The 16,097-nt window shown below is 37.4% G+C and overlaps 1 protein-coding gene across 5 annotated transcripts in view; it reads right to left on the bottom strand.

Annotated features, from left to right (window-relative positions):
- The window catches only part of FBXW11 (F-box and WD repeat domain containing 11), a 126,137-nt gene that overhangs the window by 72,203 nt on the left and 37,837 nt on the right, over window positions 1-16,097 (bottom strand). For 2 of the 5 annotated variants that reach the window (XM_065905133.1, XM_065905134.1), the window contains exon 2: window positions 15,808-15,909. The exons of the other annotated variants lie outside the window; for them this stretch is intronic. In XM_065905133.1, the coding sequence (XP_065761205.1) occupies window positions 15,808-15,909 (102 nt within the window). The remainder of the gene's footprint in view (window positions 1-15,807; window positions 15,910-16,097) is intronic. 5 annotated transcript variants of the gene reach the window in all.

The raw sequence follows: 16,097 nt of genomic DNA, 5'->3' as shown, positions 1-16,097 counted from the left end.
GACTGCTTGTTATTTCAAAACAAAAATGCAAACTACCTATAAGGTCATATATAAGATTTTGGCTGAATATACTATTGTGTATCAACACATGGTCTGCAGTCTTAAGCAAGAGAAAGGCTTCTATGGGCTGACTCAAGAATAATTTTCAGGGTACATTTTTAGGTGAAAAAAGCAAAGTACAAAACAGCATCTACCCATATGGTACTCTTTGTGTAAGAAATAAGCAGAAATAAGAAAATAGGAATGTGTGCATCTATTCCTTAGTGAATAAAGAAACCCAGGGAGGATAAACTGGAAACTAGTGACATCAGTTACCCCACAAAAATGGGATGGAAAGAATGGAGGAATGGGAACAGGACAGAAAGCATGACAATACCTTTTTGGTTTAACTCTTACAACTGCATTAAATGCTTTATATACTCAAAAAAGTTAAATAAAATAAAATCAACAAGGACTGGGAGAGAGATGGAGTACCCACAGAAACCAATGAACCTAAACACATTTCAAATGAGTAACATAATCATTCTTAATGGCGAGGAAAAAATTAAGTGACTCTGGAACTCAGCAGCTAGAATATAGACCCCAAAACAAAAGTTAATGGTAAAGAAATATTCAGTATGGTTAGTAATCTATTTTTAAATGATATGGATAAGCAATTCTAAAACTACTCAACGTGCATTCTAGAACTGAACAAGTAAGTAAATATACTGTGGAAAACGAGTCACTGTTTCTCACTGTTAGAGAAAGGAGTTACAAATATGAAAAGGGCTACCTTAGAACACTAGAATGAAATCTATAAGGACTAGAATTGAAGTTACCACTGTAAGCTCGTAGTTTTTAATACATAGCAAAAGAGGTCTATTTTTTCACAGAGACAAAATTATATATATATATCACCTAACACTGTTGGCTGAGAGCTTACAGAAGCAATGATATCCCAACAGCACCGAGCACACTTACTGCGTGTGTGCGCACCCGCACACGCAATCGCTCAGCTGTGTCCAACTCTCTGCAACCCCATGGACTATAGCCCGCGAGGCTTCTCTGTCCACAGAATTTTCCAAGCAAATATACTGGAAGGGGTTGCCATTTCCTACTCCAGGGGATTTTCCCAGGGATTGAACCCATGTCTCCTGTGCCTCCAGCACTGGCAGGCGGATTCTTTACCACTATGTCATTCTTCACTAAAAGAGACCAAGGCTCCTTACAGCATTGACTAATCCCAGGGCTGACGATGAGAAAATACAGATGAGAAAAATTTTGTTGCAGCAGAAAGTAAGAGGTGCTTAAAGAATTATGAGGACAGATCACAAGGACACAGGACCCAGCCTGAACGTGCAGTGACCAAACTGAACAATCTAACCATCAAAATAAATAATCATATTAACAGATTAAAACCCAGTGAATAAAATAAGAAACCACAAGTTTATACCAATAAGTAAATAAACTGAAATTCTAATGAAAAGAGGACATTTACACAGTTTCAGTATGGCATCACCAACTCAATGGACATGAGTTTGAGCAAGCTCCGGGAGTTGGTGATGGACAAGGAAGTCTGGTATCACAACCCTGCATGGCAGAGTCAGATAAGACTGAGCAGCTGAACTGAACTGATTTCAAAGTATCTCTCCATAAAATACTTAATAACAAAGAGAAAAAGGGTAACTTTATAGTGAAGAAAGCTCCTTATTATTACTTACTCAAGTAATCAAGATGGCCACCATTAGTAACGAAATAAATCAGAATCATAAAGACAAAGACAGCATCACTTTTGTGATTTCAAAGATTTCCTACTATAAACTAAATCTAATCATAAGGAAACAAATCCAAATTGACAGACATACTACAAAATAACTGATCTGTAATCTTCAAAAGTGCCAAGGATACAGAAGTCCAGAAAAGGCCTGATAATCTGTTCCAGACTGAAATAAATTAAGTATGACAACTCCAGGCAGCTCATTTTTCTGAACTAGATACCTTTGCTACAAAGGACAGAACTGGCCCTCTGATGAAACTCAGAGACCAAGGACTGGATGGCAGTGATGTATCAAATGCTAACTTACTGATGTGACTCGATTAGGATTATGTAGACCATCTTCCTTTGTAAGAAATATACACCAAAACACTAGAACATGACAAAGCATTTAGTCAGCTTTATTTTCATACAGTTTGAGGAGCAAAAGGTTCTCAGTATTGTATACTTATAACTAAGCTCAACACTGTCTCAAAATGAATAAAAATAAATCTTTCAATGGCTGGTTTGCAATAATTAATATCCAACACTTCAAGCTATGGGATCCCCTAGGAAAAAATATGTGCTGAAATCTTTCGTGCCCTTTTTCACCACTACCGTCAGATGGCCTCAGTAAATATCTCAATCTAGCACTGACTGAGGACATAGCAGACTCAGTGTCTTCCCCTGGCAATTCACGACCAGTTGACAATTAGGGGTTCACCCATCTCTTTCCTTGTGAACTCCACAGATCCCTCTGTGCAAGGCTTCTGGCAAAGTTTTTACTTTGAAATTAATGAGGTGATAGTTTTCTCTGGCTACCATTACTCTAATTCTTAATTTTTCATCTCTTGTTGTCTCCACAGATGAAGGATTTAACATGTGCCTTTTACTCTGAATTTAAAAAGGAACCGAGCTCTGAGAGATTTTACAAGGACTTCAGTAAGCGACTCCTGGTTTTCTAAAGGGAGGGAGGAAGAATAGAAAGATCTTCCTTACACTAAGGTAAAGAGTTTTCATATGTCATCTGTCTACAAAAATCGGCAGCTGGTTCTCTGTACTACCAGGTCACAGTACAGCGCATGGCACACAGCAGTCAGTAAAAAACGGACATAATGTATGGGTGATACTATGTTTTAAGTATTTTCTAAATAATCTCATCCAAACTGAATGATCTCAATTTTGAATTATTATCAGAGCACCCAAGTGATTCAGTAAGAAGACACAGACTGGCACAGTTGTTATGTGTTTGAAAATGTGTCTCAAATTCTTTTTCTTGGCCAAGTATATCTAGTATTACTAGATCTTCTTTTAGTAGGCCATGGCTTAGCTGACTCAACATATACTCATATTGCTCAGAGAAGAGTTGCCATTTGTGAAGAGGCCTGTGATTTTAAGAGTACACTACTGAGTTATACAAATTAGGCTAGTTAAATTTATTCAAAATAGTAATGCTCAATCCTAGTGAGGGTACAATGAGATGCAAGCCCTCTGGAAAACAATTCGACAAGATATATACAGTATATCTCCTAGGAAAATATCCTAAGTATTTGAAAAGGCAGGCAAAGATTTGTGCAAAAAGATGGCGATTCATTTTTAATAAATAAAAGTGAAGAGTCTAAGCATCCAGAAAAATGTCAAATTATAGGATGTTCATGGAATGTGGTCATTTCAAATCATGAGAAATTTTTAATAGTAGTAAAATATAAACACAATAATTCTGAATAAGTGTACAAAGTATGTAAAGTAAAATAAAGCATATATGGTTATATAATTATATAGATACAATTCTCAAGGATGTAAAGCATATGCACAGATTAAAAACTCAAAGAAAATATGCCAAAATATTAAGAATGATATTCCCTAAATTATTTCTCATTTTTCTTTCTAATTTTATCCCAACATTCTAAAATATGTATGCATTACTTTTACAATCAGAAAAGATTATTTTTTAAGCAAAACAACAAAGCTAGTCTTCAAAGCAAAATCATTTTTTCCTCAAGAAACTCCTTCAACTCAGTTGAATACTTGAATTCAAAGAACTCAGAGAACTAAGTCCAAAGTAGTTCTGGCTATGACAGCAAATACCACTACACCATATAACCCCAATACTCCCGAGCTTAAGACAGCCATGTCCTCTTCTCCAGTTTATTCTGCCTGTTCAGAAACTATTTCACAAACAGGTGAATTTATCATGCAGACTAAGACATGACCCTTTTCTCATGGAACTTGGGGTTTCGATGGGGAGAAAGAGAATAAACAGGAGGGGAAAAAAAACAAACATGGAATATAATTTCAGGCAGTGCTAAGTGCTATGAAGAAAAAATAAAGTAGGGTAAAAGAACAGAGTGAAAAGCAGAAAGCTATTTTAGACTGGGTGGCCAGAGAAGGGCTCTAAAGAAGAGATATTTGATCATGTAAGCTACCGGTTTAACAACATAAATAGCATTCCTATTGCATAATTGGCCTAGAAAACTCTATTTACAACTTAAAATACACACAATCGTCTCTATGAAAATAGTTTCTACTTTGAGAGGCAGTAGGGTGCACTGGAGGGGCTTCCCAGATGGCTCTATGGTAAAGAATCTACCTGACAAGCAGGAGGCCTGGGTTCAATCCCTGGATCAGGAAGATGCCCTGGAGATGGAAATAGCTACCCACTCCAGTGTTTTTGCCTGGGAAATTCCATGGACAGAGGAGCCCAGCAGTCTCCATGAGGTCGCAGAGTTGGCTATGACTTAGAGAAAACCACTGAGAGACTAATACCACCAAACCAAAGCTTACTGGAACCAAAGAGACTATGCTTAAATCCTGGCTTGGCCCCTTACTTAGTAAGCATGTGCCCTTAGGCAAGTCACAAGCTTGCTTTCTCTCTGAATCTCCGTTTCCTCATGTATAAAACAGACATAACAGAACCTAGTTCATAAAACTGTTCAGAGGATTAAAAAAAAGTACATGAAAAGGCTTAGTAATATGACTGGCGTTAAATGTTAACTGTGCGATCCCTATACACGTGTGGTTCTTCTACAAAATGAGTACTGTGTACTGAATGACTTTTCATGAAGAATCATTACTAAAGCATTTCATTATCACAAGCAGACACATACCATATTTTTATCTTCCCATACTGGGGACTCGAAAGTCCAAATCACCTCTGACTAAATGGTTATTAGATACTGGTGATACAAATGATACAGCCTTGATAAGACTGGTATCATGTTTACTAATGTCACACTCACTTTTCTTCATTTGGTCATGGACTGCTTCTGTTTCCATTTGTATCCCTAACTCCAAAGTTGGCCTCTTTTCAGTCACAGTTGTAATGGTTAATTTTATGTGTCAACTCGGCCAGTTGCTTGGTCAAGCCTTAATCTATATGTTGCTGTGAAGGTTATTTTGTAGATCTGATTGGATACTACCTTCCAAAATGTAGATTGGGCTTATTTAATAAGTTGAGGGCCATAAGAGAAAACATTCTGCCTCCAGACGGTAACACCGAAATCCTGCCTGCATTTCTGCTGCTTGGCCACACAAATTTCAACTTTGCCGGTCCCCACAATCGTGTTAGCCAATTCTCTAAAACATCCATCTATCCATCTACCTACCTCGTGCTTCTGGTTCTCTCTCTGGGGAACCATGAGTGATACACTGGTCAACCTTAGAGTTGGCCCCCTTCTTTTCTCTCTTCATTCTATTATCTATGCAGAAGACAGAGATCCTATTAACATGTTAGTAGGATAAATCACTCCTCTGGTGGTGGTTTAGTCACTAAGTTCGGTCCGACCCTTGCAACCTCATGGCCTGTCGCCCACCACCCCTCTGTCCATAGGATTTTCCAGTCAAGAATACTGGAGTGGGTTGCCATTTCCTTCTCCAGGGGATCTTCCCAACCCAGGGGTCGAACCGCCATCTCCTGCACTGCAGGTAGTTTTCTCTAATGACTTCCCATCTCTTGTAAAAGAAAAGCCTCCTTGGAGTGCCCTACCCCCCACTTTCTCCATAGCACTTCTTACTACCTAAAATACCATGTGATTTACTTATTTTCTTTTTGTCCCCACTAATATTAAGTTCCAAGACAGAGTGGCTTTTTGTGCACTCCTGTATTTCCAGCCCCTACAATAATCCCTGGTACATAGTAGAAGCATCATAAATACTTGTTGCTTGAAGAATAAACAAATGAGTAAACAAAGTATGATTTTTTTTAATGTATTCTTTGTGTTTTCCTATGCTTTCCAGTTTTCTACACTGAGTATTTATTTCTACTATCATATACTGCTGAGAATAATGTAGACCAGAATAACTTTTTGGTGGAGGACTGGTCAATGTTATAAAACCTTAAAAAGTTTATACCCTTTGATTTAGAACTTTTCCAGTGAATACAACCTAAGAAATACGTACAGACTAAAACTTAATAACTTTAGTGTCCATCAGTAGGAGAGTGATTAAATTATTGTACATAAAACCTAATAAGTAAGTATACACTAAAATTTTATAATCTTAATATCCATCAGTAGGAGAGCAATTAAATTACTATACATTCAGACAATTAAACTCTACATAATTATTAAAAATGAAGATCTAGGTTTATTAATGTGAACCATATTGGTAAAAATGGGGTTATAATTCAGTACATATAGAGTATAAGCCTATCTATAAACAAAACAAAACATACACACACACACACACACACACAGAGAAATAAAATGTCAAGGAAAAAAAAAGAATGGACACTAAAAGTGAGAATATGGTTGAATGATTAATTTCTTCTTTATACTTTTCTACTATCTGAAGTTTTTGCAATGAAAAAGTATTACTTTCATAACCAGAACAATAAGTATAAATCAACAGAAGTACATAAACCAGAATTCTTACAAGCAATATAATAAAAGACTTTAGTATGAGGCATATTGTGTCATTTTTGTTGAGAAAGTAGAAAGGTATTTTCTGATGTGGTCTGAATTTCACTTATCCACCTCCCTATCCTTAAATTACGTATACTGTTAAACTTTATTCATCACATACATTATCTTATCCATCACACACACTGTTTTGGAAGCCATAAATTAAAACTGTCAGGAAGACAAGGTGTCATTTTCATTTTCCCATAGCAGAAGCTCACAACCATGGCAGCTGTGCGTGATCTCTCCAGTGTCTGAACATGCAAACGACCAGCGAGGCGATGCGGCGCTGCCCTGGAATCCGCGCTGCCCCGGAACGCCGCGCTCTCAGAACTGTCTCCAGAGCATGCGTGTGCTCACCGCTGCTTCTGTAGCTTCAGAGTCTGAGACCATCACGTTTTCAGAAAGTATGACATGGAAATGATCTTAAAAATACACAACAATTTCAATTCATAGGAAAAACAGAGGAAAAATCACTTCTTTAGAAAAATGCTAAAATAAATCGTTCTGTTTGGCACTTTGAAATTTTGAACTTTCAAAGTTTGTAATCACTAACAAGACACTTTGAAACCAGCATTATTTGTATAAAAGACAGCATGATCTACTGCAGACCACAGCAACCTCACAGAAGTTAAAAACTGATGATGATATAGGGAAGTGAAGAAAAACAAAATCTTGAAAGAGATGTGTATCAGCGGGCATTATCAGATTTAAGGAAATGAAATAAGCATATGATTTCAAACCAGTGAAGAAAAGCTGGATCAGTAAATAGTATGCAAAAAACAGAGTGGCCATTTAGAAAGAATGTGGATCCCTGATTCAAAGAATTTATCAAAGTAAGCTGCAGAAGGAACAGAAAGATTTAAATATAAAACAAAGCCAAAAACCACTAGAAGAATGGTGAAGGAAAAGAATGACTACAGGTGGCCAACAGGCACATGAAAAGATTCTCAACATTGCTAATTATTAGAGAAATGCAAATGAAAACTACAATGAAGTACCACCTCACACTAATCAGAAGGCCATCTTAGAAAGTCTACAGGAACAGGGGATAAGAATCTGCCTGCCAACGCAGGGAACATGGGTTCAGTCTCTGGCCCAGGAAGACTGCACATGCCACAGAGCAACTAAACCCGTATGCCATAGCTACCGGGCCCATGTGCTGCAACTACTGAAGCTCACGCAGCTAGAACCTGTGTGCTGCAACAAGAGGAGCCACCGCAGTGAGAAGCCCACTCACCGCAAGGAAGAGTGGCCCTGACTCAGAGCCTGCAGGCAGCAGCAAAGACCCAGCACAGCCAAAAATAAGGCTATTTTTTTAGTCTATAAATAACAAATGCTGGAGAGGGTATTGAGAAAAGGGAACCCTCCGACACTGCTGGTAGGAATGGAAATTGGTGCAGCTACTATGGAACACAGTATGTTAGGTTCCTCAGAAAATTAAAGTTACCATACCATCTAACAATCCCACTCCTGGGCGTATATCCCTACAAAACTATAATTCAAAAAGTTACATGCACCCCTATGTTCACAGCAGCACTTATTCGCAATAGCCAAGACATGGAAACAATCTAAATGTCCACTGACAGATGAATGGATAAAAAAGATGTGGTACATATATACAATACAATGCTACTCAGCCATATAAAAAAATAAAATGCCATTTCTGGCAACATGGATGAACCTAGAAATTTCACTAAGTGAAGTAACTCATAAAGAAAAAGACAAATCCCATATGAAAACACTTCTATGTGGAATCTCAAACACGACAAACATGAACCTATCTATGAAAGACACATACACAGAAAACAGCCATGTGGTTGCCAAGGGGGAAGCAGGTGTGAGAGCGATGGACTGGGAGTATGGAGTAAGCAAATGCAAACTATTACATGCGGAATGGATAAACAAGGTCCTACTGTACAGCGCTGGGAACCATATTCAATATCCTGGGACAGATCATAATGGAAAAGAGTATGAAAAAGAATGTGTGTTTGTGTGTGTGTGTGTATATATATATATAACTGAATCACTCTGTACAGCAGAAATTAACACACTGTAAATCAACTATACTTCAATAAAAAATAAATTAATAAAAAGAATAAATATGACTATATTAAAAGTAAAAATATCTAAGCATTATCAACAAAACTGAAAGGCAAAAGTCAGGGGAAAACATCTGCAATAAATGACAGGAGTTACTATATTTAAAACACAAAGAGTTCCTACAACTCAGATTTTTTTTTAAAAAGTCATTTTAGAAAAATATAAAGTAGGTATAAAGAGATAACTCATAGAAGAAAAGTAGAAATGGCCAGTAAATACATATGTATCTTAACATTTTCATTCACAGGAAAAGCAAAAAAAAAAAAAAAAAAAAATTAAACTATCCAATGCCAGCAAAGATAAATAAAAAGGGAATCTCTCATCCACTGCTTTTAGGAGTGGAAACTGACCCAACTTGTCAAAAGTACAATTTAGCAACCTAAAGTGTTTCAATGTGCACACTCTTTCACCTAGGGAAATAATCAAAGAAGTATACAAAGACTTAGCTACAATGATGTTCCACTCAATATGGATGTCTCAAAAACTGCAAAAAGTCTTGACAAAGAGGGAGGGTTTCTTAAAATCAGCAATATGTATATTAAATGGAATATTATGCAGTGATTTAAAATGATGGTAGAAAGTCTTAATTCACCATGTTACTATTTGTCATTTTTTATTATTAGTTTAATTTTGAACAAGTATTAACAAGTAATAACAAATATTATTATTTTTAATAATATTTTAAAAGTAAACCTTAAATATTTTTAAATGATATCCAGAGCTTATAGCAATAAACTAGATTATAAAGTGGTCCACCCTCCATGGAGATAATTTAGCCAATTCTATCAAAATAAATCACTGTTCATTTCGTGACAGATCACTGAGTTATACTCAACAATTAAGATTTCCATATTTATATACATTGTACTGTAATTCAGAAAAAAAAAAACTGTACTCCTCTCAAATCCATGGATGATAAAAGTTGGTGAAATTTCCACTGGAAAAAAGAGTTAGGCTTCACAAAATCTGGAGACATGTCTATAATATGATGATAAGTAAACAAAGGAGACTGCATTGTGGTTTTCCTACAGTGAGCCCATTTTCCCTATCTTAAAAAAATAAGAAAATCCCTATAATTGTAGAGTTACAAATCCTATGAATGAAAAAACTGAAATATGTAATGCTAGACAACATTAACTGTTAACATTTGTTGGGGGGATGGATAGGAGAGATTATTACTTTTCTGTAAATGGACCATTTAATAAAGAAACACTGATATTCTTTGACCAAGCAATTGTACTTCTAGGAACTTATTCTACATACCTAATTATTCAAGTCTAAAGATATACATTCATTCAAATAAAGCGCCATGAGACAAAAAAATTGAGCTCCAAAATTCCTTTAATAGGAAACTGGATATATATTTTTTAAATGATAAAGCTAACATAATGAAATATTTTTATGTCTATTAAAAAGAACAAGGTTCACATGGTCTTATATGCTGATATGAAAAGATGGGCAATGTATCTTACCAATTTGAAAAAGCTACTAATTGAAAAGTAATATGTATAATATGGTAATATTTGTATTTTTTTAAGTTTCTATCTAAAGGATAACAGGGGAACCTCCAAAGTAACACTCTGGGAAGTGAGACCTGGGTTCAAAGGAAACATATGTCTTTTATAACTTTCTATATTAGTTGTACTATTTTTAATTCTTTGAACCTTTTTTATGATTCTTTTTTTTGCTAACATAAAACAGTGATTTGTCATGTTCCTTCTTTTTTTAAAGCTATCTTAGATTTGTTTAAAAATGCTCCAGAAAAAACAAAGTTCAAGAAAGAGAAAGTTGGACTAAGAATAGCTTCATTTTGAAAACTGTTCGCAGTTGAGTTGAAAGGGTCTCTTTACTTTTGTGTGTTTGGAAATTTCCACAGAATTTCTCACATAAAATCTTGCTAAGAGTCTTGCTATCTAGTACAGCTAAATCCAGAGCTATGCCAGGTAAGTAAAAGTGTGAACGGCACTATGCTAAGCCCTCTTTCATCCTTCTCATGGTTCCAAAGTCACACTGTGGGGTTCCGCAGGACATTAAAACACCACTCTTATAATCATTTTCATCACCGTAATAACGAACAGAACCTGCACAATCTGATGAATTCCTTCCTGTCCAATAGGCAGGAGGAAGAGATCTTAAAACAGCAACAAATGTTCTCTCTGGGTGGTGAGGCTACCAACGGATTTTTTTTTTTTTTTAATAAACAATATTGAGCAAATTTTCTTATAAAGAGAAAAAAAAGTTTTTTAATGTTCATAAAACACTACACTCTACCATTGAAAGGTTATTTCAAGCCTTCCCATTATTGGCCCTAGAGTTCAACGAAACAATGAACAAGAAATAATAATTCCCCAATACTTACTAGAAAAAACGACAAAGACACTGAGTTGGAACCGCCACGTCTGACCTAAGCACCGTGGTCCTGATCCTGTTCTGGACTCTGAGGCTGTCAGGCTGGGCTTCCTCTTCTTAAACAGGGAACCCGGGGCACGCAATGAAAGAAACCAATTTTTATTCCTTCAACAGCCAGCTAATGGTAGGGTGTAGATGCTATCTCCCTCTGCTTCATAAAACCGTGTGGGCAGATATAACCATCTCCACGTAAAGGATCAGGAAACTGAGGGTCAGGAGAGTAAGACACTTGACCACCGAGAGTCACAGAGCTATTAAGCATCAGACAGAAGAGAATTGAGGTGTGTCTGCTCCAGAATCACGATTTTTTCTACCAAGCGGTCTCCCTTCTTTAAAAAATACTCTCTTGGGTTGGTAGCTGTAAGTTCCAACTGTAGTGTTCTCAGATCAGTGTGGATGACTATACACACTGGACAGAAAAGAAACGAGAAAGGCAGCTGTCAGAAAGTCCTATTAACTGCTGCACCGCATTCTCCACAGCAGGGCTTCCCTGGTGGCTCAGTGGTAAAGAACTCACCCGCCAATGCAGGATGTGCGGGTTCAATCCCTGGGTCGGGAAGATCCCCTGGGACCGGAAATGGACAGAGAAGCCTGGCAGGCTATCGGACGCCACTGAGCGACTGAACAACCACTCTCCAAACGGGGCTGGGAGAGAGGCACTGACACTCATTCACAGGATCCCTTCTGTCATCTCAGTCATCAAAATCAGTCCAACTCCTTAAAAAGGCTTATCACTAACACTCCCCCTAGCTGAGAACTTGTAAATGGCATTATCAAGAAAATATGTCACTTCCCTACACAGAACCTCTACATTCCAGGTGCATCAGCCTTCAACTTTTAATGATAAAAATAAAAAGGAATTTTTTTCAACCCCAAAATGGCAGCTGCCAAGTTAAGGTCACTCACTACAGCACGCTGCCCAGAACACTGGTTTTGCAGTTATCCAGATCTAGGTTTTTTGGTTGTTAATATTTATTTGCTTATTTGGCTGTGCAGGGTCTCAATTATGAGAACTCTTGGTTGGAGCATGAGGGATCTAGCTCCCCAACCAGGGACTGAAGTCTGGCCCCTGCACTGGGAGTGCAGCATCCCAGCCACTGGGCCACCAGGAAAGTCCCCAGATCCAGGCTTTTAACCTAGTTCTGCCACCTAAATAGATGTGCAACCTTAGGCAAGTCAATTAAATTCCATAACTTCATATACAAAAAAGCCAAACTAGACAACTTCTCCATAAATAATTCAATGAAATAACCTAGTACCTAGGGCCCAACACTTAAAAACAAGGTGGTTATTTTATGATACTGATAATACATATACAGTCATATCTGATACTTAAATGATAATTATACTATCATATATAATATGTGATAGATAGATACATGGTCTGAACTCTTGATTATATGATGTAACAATTAACTGGTTGAATCTGAATAACTGAACCAACTGAAATATTGATTTAGTTCAGCTTAGTTCAGAGGCATTCAGATATTCTAGTTCAACTGTTCTAAAAAAATGTTGAGAGTTAGTCACAGTTTTTAAAAGTAGGTATGTATGTGTATATATGTAAGTGTGTGTATGTGCATGTATATTTGGCTAACATCAGAATTTCATTACACACACATACACACCTGGACTTTTTTTGTGGTTCAGGCTGAATTTTTGTCCACAGGTTTGCTTACTACAATGAACTCCAAGAGAGCAGGGACTAAATCTGCACTGCTCATCTTTATATACCCAGCACCAATATAGGCCCTGGCACATACCAACTGCTCAGTAAATACTCACAGAAATGTATTTTCAGAAAAGCCACTCAGCAACCTCAGTAGCTTTAAGATGCAGGAGGGCTCAGGTTGGTAAGAGGAATGTAATTTCCTCCCTCCAGAGATAATCGGCAGGTTTTTCTTTTTTTCTTTTCAAACAATGACTAAACAAGTCACACACCGGATATCTCAGTAGCAAAGTTTTCACAAACAAAACTAAAATGGAAAACTCTAGAAATAGTAGCATTCCAGAGTGGAGGAAAGAAAGTCAATTTTGGAATCACGCAAATCTTGGATTCAAATGCTAGCTCTACCACTTCACAGATTAACTTGAGTCCAATCATACATATCACCTCTGAGACCCAGTTTCTACACCCAAAAAAAAAATGGGAATAATACCTACCTCCTAGGGTTGTCACAAAGCTAATATATATGAAGCCCTGACTACAACTGGTGGTGAGTGGGTTTTTTTTTTTAAACAGTTTTATTGAGGTAAATGAATGATTTTCATCTAAGTCTTTAGCATCCTTTTCCTCTCTCATAAACAGAAGAAACTAGAGGAATACATCCTGCCCAAAGGCACCTACAACACTAACTTTACTCTTGCTTTTCAAAAGGTACGAAGTATCAGCCAGTAGACAGGCTAGTTGGCTCATGTTGGAACTGTTTCTTGGTACATGTGGTCATTTAAGGGGCTCTTTCATGCAATGCCAAAGCTCTAGCACAGTCAATCAGGCTCTTCGGGTAGCCTATTCCTGCTTTTCTAGGGCCTTCTTAAAATGGGCTTGCTGAGAATATGAATGCAGAAGTCATCTTTGTGACAAAAATAAGATGTAGCTTATAAGAAATAGGCATTCTTTGAAAAAGCCCCTATTCAAATTAAGTCACTAACTTTTAGTACTTGTTTTGGATATTGGAAGTAGACAATTAACATATAAAACCAAAGAAGAAGTCTTCCAAGTTCATTTACATATGTTTACTTTCCTTTCACAAATGGAGCAAAATAGAATGATTTGCTAACTCCAATCAGCTGAGTACATATTTCACTTTACTGTGCTGCATATTCTTCCATAAACTAAAGAAAATAAAAATCTAAATAAACAAAATTCCCCAATATACCTCTGAAGACACTATTTGTTCCATTAACATTTCAATGAATATCACTCAATATTTCACCTTATTTTAAGGTCTATTGGAGGCAACGTTTATATTTTTTCTCTTAAACGATTTTCACTGGGAGAAATGAGTCAAAGAATTAACTTATCTGGGTTTCCATTTTCAAGGTAGAAACCCTATTTGCTCCCTCCCGCTCACCCCAACTCCAGAGAATTCACAATACTGCTACTAAAATATACTGAATAATGCCTTCTATTGGTCAATTACTTTTAACTGAATGCAATAAAAATAATCTGCACTTCCAGATGTCATAAACAACTACAATTCTTCACCTGCTTAAATTTCTGGATAAAAACTGGATCAATCCACTAAAAAGCAACTGTAACATTCAAGAAAGCATTTTCAGAAAAATAGAAGACAAAGATGTACACACTATTACTATAATGCAAATATCCATTATTTAGCACCAAGGAGAGCACATGCAATAATCTCAGTCTGCTGTTTCAAAAACATTTTTGTTAAAGTTATACCACATGCAGAGAAGTTGCTTTTCCAAGAGTAAATATGCATTACACTGGAGCATTACTGAAACACCCAATCCCTGGACCCTTAGAGTCCTAACTCTACTTTTCATACAGACTCTAAGACAACTGGATCTTATATTGACTTCACTCTCAAGTTAACTGTTTTCTAAAGAAAGCAATCTGAATCAATAACCACACCAATGCAGCTCAGAATGTTCACAATCCCAATATGAAGGAAATTTTCCCCCTTTCTGGCTCCCCAAGTGCATTTAAAGATTGTAAACATGAATAGAAAGATTACCTTGAGAACAGTAAAGTAAACCCATACCATCAATAAGATCTCTCTAAATCATTTCCTGATTCTACAGTGTTTTCCTCAAACAGGGCAGTCTCAACAGGATGCCAGGAATTCAATATTGCTTTTTAAAGATATATCAAACTGTCTGGAATACACAGTGATGAAAACTGAATACCGCTACTGAAACCATACTAAATTAAACACATACTTTCTCTAAATAGAGCTTCCCCAATAAAGTCACAATGTTTTCTGCCTTGACTCTTAGAATTCATCCCAATACATGAGGTCAGTCCAGCTACACTCCTGTTAATAGCTTTTATTGGAGCAACCCCTCCCACACCCTCAAAGAGTTTTACTTTTATCTGTGGAATTCTCTGCCAGCCTCGGCCTGGAAAACTGGGTGGACCCTAAGGACAGGTGTCAGATCTGGTCTTTGGGAGGTGGCCCAAACTGACAGTTATTGCCAGCATAAAGCTGTGATCTTTATAAACTTCAATTTGAGGCTTTATACTGTTAGTGATTCCCTCTCCACTCCTTTGTGGAAGGAGGGAGAGAAAGCAAGCCAAAAGGATGAGTTTCAAAATAGAAAAATCACCACTTTAATTATGAAACCCTCCCAACTCAAGAAAGAACTGTTAAAAGTAGCCAAATGGAAAATGTCAAGGTTTGGGGGGTACATGCACAACTATTAAACATGAGAATCACAGATTCAAGGTGGGGGTTGGGAGGATAAAAAGCAGGAGCAGAAAAAGAGGAGCAGAATAGGGCCCAGCCAAAGACCCATTTGCTCAGAAGGGCCCCTCTTGGTATGAACTCCTCCATGTAGGGCACCCAGGCTGGAGGAAAGCAGAGGGTTACACAGAACATTTAGCAGACTTAACATTGGATTAAACACACTACTGCAAGTTTCAACAAATGTTCATGGTATACGTAAAAACACATTTACAACAAGAAAGAAGAGAGGCACCTGGAGACATCTGACACTGGGCATGCTCTGCAGGCAACTCAGTGCGCACATGCTCTCTACCAGGTTGGCGCAGCCTAGCCACAAAGACCTTGGCACAGAACACTGCAGGGTGACAAAAAGGAAGGGAGAGAAGAAGCAGTTAGAGGCCGCACAAATCACTCCTTCACACAGGCAACTTGAATGTTAGTCGGGCAGGGGGTGCACCCATGGCAGCTTGGAGGTCAGGGGTGGTAGTCCATCAAAACTTACGGAAACCTGGGAGAGGGCCCACTTTCTGTCCTACGGAAAGG

The sequence above is a fragment of the Muntiacus reevesi genome, chromosome 14 (genome assembly GCF_963930625.1).
Source record: "Muntiacus reevesi chromosome 14, mMunRee1.1, whole genome shotgun sequence".
Lineage (NCBI taxonomy): Eukaryota > Metazoa > Chordata > Mammalia > Artiodactyla > Cervidae > Muntiacus > Muntiacus reevesi.
The sequence above is the reverse complement of the archived record's forward strand: the minus strand, read 5'-3'. Positions and strand labels throughout refer to the sequence as shown.